We start from the raw sequence: 5,497 nt of genomic DNA, 5'->3' as shown, positions 1-5,497 counted from the left end.
TTCCTGCTGCCAGTGTGCGAGGATGGGCGAAGAGGACCCTTACTAATTAAGAAAAGGCACTGGATGGGGTTTTCCAGTCTGGGGTGGCCAAGCCGGGGGGGCTCTGGGAGAGATGTGTAATTGGAAAGATGATCTAGGCAGTCATCTGTCTCCAGCTGAGCATGATGAGGCTGTAATTCTCATGAAGGGCAGAGGATTTGCTCTTCTTTCATTGGTATTCCTAGAATCCACGGTGAGGACTGGTCTGGCCTATTTAACAGAAAGCATATGATGTTATTTAGTGGGATTAAGAGGTTTGAGGGATCCTAATTTCCCGTGGGGGGATGCGGAGATGGCCGGTGCAGGGCAGGAGAGCTGGTGGGTCGATGCTGACGGGGTTCTCCTTCTCCGTGGATGCTGCCCGTGGCTGTTCACACCTCAAACACCACAGGAAAACAGCTCCAAACACCACAGGGAGACAGCCCAGCAAATCTAACAGGTACAGTTTCCTACCCACCACCGGGAACCCGCGGGACAGGGACGTGCAGGGATGCACCCCAGGGTGCTGGGCAGTTTCTTGAGGCTTTTTTGCAGTGCAAAGAAATAAATAAGTCTATACCCAACTTGTTACCCTGTGATTCCCTTTGAGGATTTGGGATTTTGCTTTTGGGAGGTGCCCGATGTGTTGCTTGGTGCTCCAGGGTGGGTTCCTAAGATCACCCACAGTGCCAGGCTTTTGGCTGGGGTGGGATGAGGGGTCAGAGTGAGGATGTGGTGGGGTCTGTGCCAGGCAGAGTGTTGCATTTCACCACCCAGACCCTGATCCTCATCCCAGCCCCATTCCAGCCCTCTCCCAGCCCCATCCCTGGGGGCAGCCGAGTTCAGCGCTGTCACAAGTCGTGGAGGACAAATGTCATGGAGAAACTTGGGATGCAGCTGCTTGGTTCAGCGGGTTTCAAAGTTAAACATGAATTTATCCCACTGGAAAGCAGTTTTTTTTCCAGGACATGGTGATCCATGGCACTTCCCCAAATCTCCAGGCACATTAGAGCTGTTGGGGGACAGCAAGGAAGGGAGCTGGGAGCACAGACACGTGCTCTCAGTCACGCAGCAGGAGCGGAGCCGCCTGCTCTGCCCTTTGAGATTGAGCCTGCTCCCTTATCACGGCCCGACCCCGCCCTGCTCCCGCCACCCCGCACCCACTTTGTCCCAAACCGGCTGTTTTCTTCCTCGGATTCACCTGGCTGCAGTGCCCGACACCGCGCTGGCATCGGGCACACGGTGCTCTGCTGTCCTGGGAGGTTTAGGGTCGGATCCCGCGGGAGAGGAGCGGGAGCTGCAGCCCCTTTGTGCACTTCCCTGCCTGACCCTCGGTGTTCCACAGTGCTGACCCCGAGCCACCCATCCCCGCTCGGCCAGATCCTGGCAGAGCCATTTGCCGGTTGAGACCTCAGCGTTGTGCAGCCGCATCCTGCCCTTCCCCGAGGGAAGCTCCCCAGGGAACTGATCGTGGTACCCAGCCTGAGTTCAAGGAATGTTTGGACACCGCTCTCAGGGATGCACAGGGCGGGATTGTTGGGGTGTCCTGTGCAGGGCCAGGAGTTGGACTCGATGATCCTTGTGGATCCCTTCCAACTTCAGGATATTCTAGGATTCTATGGAGCTGCCAGGTTCTGCTCCATCTCCTTCCCCTGGACATCCCGTGCCGAGGCCGGGTGCTGGTGTGGTGCCAGCAGGCGCTGGGAGATGCCGGTTCCTCCTCACAGGCAGCCTCCCGACGGGTGACACACGATTTTGCTCCAGGCTTTGGGGTCACACTGGCTGTCACACACTTTCCACATCCCTTGAAACAAGTGCTGGATGGCAGCGGCAGCGCCACAGCCAAGGCAGCCTCAGCACGAGCAGCGCGGGAGATGCTGACAGCGATTTTCCACTCCATTTTTGGTACCAAACGCGCAATTAGGTGATGGAGGCAGAGCGGGCAGCAGCCCCAGCGCCTTCCATCGGGGTTCGGCAGCTCGTCTGTGCCCTGGGGCTTGTTTCTAGCCCGAGGTTTCCGTGCGGGAAGGATGGGAACCAGCTGTAGATGATGTGTCAGGCGGAGGGGGGTTACAGTGGCGCAAGATGGTTGTGGGAGCCGAGGGTGGAGCGCGCGGAAACAGGAAACGTCGGGCTCGCTCCGTGTCACCATTACTGGAACTTGCTTCACTGAAGGTTTGTTTTCATTTCCAAAATGAAACCGAGGGAGGAGAGGTGAGCCCCTCGTCCCCCGGGCTGTCCGCTCTTCAGGACACGGAAGCACGCGCACCCCGGTCCCTGTGGCAGGGCTGGCAGTGAAGCAATGCCAGAGCTGGCAGCTCTTTGCAGCCCTCCTGGTTCCTAAACCTCTTCCTGTGCCGCTGCGGTGGCGGGGCAGGGCTGCTCACGCTGCCTCAGTTTCCCATCCGGCACATGAAGCTGGCAGCAGCCGAGGCTGTGGGTGCTGGGCTGTGAGTTTGCAGCTCTAACTGGGGCTCAAGCCTGTGTTTAAGTGAGAAAATCAAACACCGGAGGCAGGAAAGAGAGTAGGGTTAGATGGGATATTGGGAAGGAATTGTTCCCTGTGGGGGTGGGGAGGCCCTGGCACAGGGTGCCCAGAGCAGCTGGGGCTGCCCCTGGATCCCTGGAAGAAATGTCCAAGGGCAGAAATGTCCAGGACCAGGTTGGACGTTGGCGCTTGGAGCATGCTGGGATGGTGGAAGGTGTCCCTGCCCATGGCAGGGGTAGAACAAGACCATGTTGAAGTTCCCTCCCAACCCAAACTGTTCTGGGATTCTGTGATTCCAGGAAGGGATAAATGTTCAGGGAGGGAAAGGTTTCTGTCTCCTCCCAACATCTCAGCTCAGCCCAGGTGCTGAGAGGAATGTTCTGAGCCCTCCAGGGTCACTGCAGCTCCAGGTGACCTCAGAGCAGTCACAGGATGTGTGTCCCAGGGGGACACCCAGAGACCCCTCCTCCTGAGTGCAGGGAGGTGCAGAGGAGGGGTCTGGGGGCCTCAAGCAGCCTCCCTGGTGGCTGAGACCTTCAGAAGAGTTGGGGCTCCTGGTTTTAGCCCCACTAAAACCAGAGCAGGAGGAGCCCCGCAGGGGGGAGATGCCAGAGGGAGGTGAGGGGTGCTGGATGTCAGGTGTGGAGCTCTGACCGCGCGTGTAGGGCTTTGTCCATGCGTGTGGAGCTCTGTCCATGTGTTTGGAGCTCTGAGCACACTTGTAGAGCTCTGACCACGCCTTGCTGGCGTTGGCTGTCCATCAGTGCCTTGTGCATCCACCTGCAGGGACCTGTTGTGAATCATTGTCCTTTACACCCTCATGCCACATCTGCCACTCGCGTCTGTTTTTGGGATCCGTGGAGAATCCCTTCGCTTCCAGTTCGTCCCCTCAGTGCTGTGGGTGTTTGTGGCCGTGGTATGGTGTTAAACGATGTCCTTTAATTAGTAGCATCTGTGTGGGCTCCTGTTCCCAGCTTGGTGAGGAAACTCGGTGTCTTTGCGGAATCCGCAGCCTGAGGAAGCGGAAATAGAGGAAGGGGAGGGTTGTCCTCGTGCTTGAGCTTCTGCTCTGTGCCGTGGATATTTGCAGCTTCCTCTTGGCAGAGTGAAGGAGAACTTAAATGAGCCCATCGTGTTTTAAAGGGGGTTGAAATGTGGGAGTGGGGCATGACAGGAGTGGGGCTGCAGCATCCCTGGGGGAATTTCCGAGGCTGAGCCACCCTTGCAAGGCAGCCTTGGACTCGGGGCTGAAAGGAAAAACAAAATTCCTATGAGGATTGAAACCTTGTGAGTTGGGAGGGTGGGAATGGAGACAGGGATATGAAGACTCAGTACTTGTGGATGTGGCCTTGCCGAGGTGCTCTGTGGGATGTGGTACCAGGATGGGATTTTTTGTGGAGTTTTGGGGTGTCAGGGTGCTGGGGCTGCTTTTCGCCTGGTGCTGGTGCACGTGGCTCCCTCCTGCTGCTGGACAGAGCACGGCCCAGCCGGGGCAAAATTCCCACCACCTCCTGGTGACACTGCAAAGTCTCAGGGGGTTGGGACTGTCCTCTCTGCTGTGACATGGGAACCACCAAGGGTAGAGGATTTATAGGAACTAGGGGCATTTTCCATGCAATGGAGCAGCTCAAGTTGTGGCCACTTGGCATTTCCACTGCTTCCTCCTTTTACATCCCTTTTTCTCTTCCTGCCCTGGGGCTGTTGCCCAAGGCGCCGCCTGTCTCTGCCCTCCCCAGTGAGCCAAAACTAGAAGTGGGACCTTGACGAGACAGTTCTTTGTTAAAAATAACCCTGTCAGCCCATCTCCAGCAGCGCCAGGCCTGGGGATGGATCTTTCCCATGGCAGGAGATCCATAATCAATGGGGTGACAGCAGCCGTGCTCCCTGGCACAGGAATTCACGTGCAGGCAGATCCTTCCATGTCTGAGCCCGTGCAGCTCTGGCTGTCATTGATTCCCTAAATTAATTCCCTTTTCCTTCCCCAGTTGCCGAAGCAGCAATAGGAAGAGCTTAGTGGTGGGCACCCCCTCTCCGACCCTCTCGCGGCCTCTCTCCCCGCTCTCCGTGCCAACAGGTAAGGGATGGGTTCAGCATCTCCCAACCCAACCCAGCGGATGGGTGCAGCATCTCCCAAAATTACCCGAGTATCTTGGAGGGCTTCAGCACCTTGTTAGCAGCAGTGGACTGGCTCCTGGCTGCCAGGTGCCTTTTCCAGGGAGAAATAGGTTGGGAAGTGACTTAAACTTTTTCTTTCCCTGAAGGAGCAACCCCAAGCACCCCTGGATGTTGTTTTGGGGTGGGTTTCAGGATGAATTTTCCCCCTTTCTCCCTGCAGCTGGGAGCAGTCCCTTGGACAGCCCACGGAACTTCTCTGCCAGCACCTCCATCAACTTCCCCTTCGCTCGCAGGTGAGCTCCCAACCCCAGTCCCAGAGCAGTAAATATTCACTAGTAAAGATCATTCCCCCACCAGGGAACTGTTCTGTTGATCTCAAGTGACTTGTTTTGCTTTTATTTTTGCTTTCCTTCTGCCTGGTTTCTGGCCTGGTGGTGTTTGCTCTGCCGTGACTGGTTCCTCCCACCACCCCAGCCATGCTCCTCGGACTGACAGGCAAGTACCAAGACTGGGCAGGGGCTGCATTTTGGGGAGGTGTCTGCTCCACATCATCAGGGACCTTCTTTTCTAAGTGTTCAAGGCCAAGTTGGACAAGGCTTGGAGCAACCTGGTCAAGTGGAAGGTGTCTCTACACATGGCAGGGACTGGGACTGGCTCTTTGAGGTCCTTTCCAATGCAAGCCCATCTAGGACTCTGTGATTCTTTGTCTGCATTCCTGGGGGGGAAGTTTTGCACCAGGACTGGGCTCCCTTCAGCTCTGGGAGCAGAAATATCTCTGTTCCCATCACATCACCCCTGGCTATGTGTTCAGCCCCATCTTGGGCTCTGAGTGCTCCTGATGGATTCGCAGAAGAGTCTGGGGATGGGTGCTCATCC

General features: G+C 56.7%; 1 protein-coding gene across 1 annotated transcript in view; it reads left to right on the top strand.

Moving 5' to 3' along the window:
- Nucleotides 1-18: 18 nt before the first annotated feature.
- The window catches only part of MAST3 (microtubule associated serine/threonine kinase 3), a 24,541-nt gene continuing 19,062 nt past the window's right edge, over nucleotides 19-5,497 (top strand). The window contains exons 1-4 of the mRNA XM_017743795.1: nucleotides 19-478; nucleotides 4,492-4,580; nucleotides 4,842-4,914; nucleotides 5,096-5,116. Of these exons, the coding sequence (XP_017599284.1) occupies nucleotides 324-478; nucleotides 4,492-4,580; nucleotides 4,842-4,914; nucleotides 5,096-5,116 (338 nt within the window). The 5' untranslated portion in view covers nucleotides 19-323. The remainder of the gene's footprint in view (nucleotides 479-4,491; nucleotides 4,581-4,841; nucleotides 4,915-5,095; nucleotides 5,117-5,497) is intronic.

The sequence above is a fragment of the Corvus brachyrhynchos genome, unplaced genomic scaffold, assembly GCF_000691975.1.
Source record: "Corvus brachyrhynchos isolate BGI_N302 unplaced genomic scaffold, ASM69197v1 scaffold219, whole genome shotgun sequence".
Taxonomy (NCBI): Eukaryota; Metazoa; Chordata; class Aves; order Passeriformes; family Corvidae; genus Corvus; species Corvus brachyrhynchos.
The sequence above is the reverse complement of the archived record's forward strand: the minus strand, read 5'-3'. Positions and strand labels throughout refer to the sequence as shown.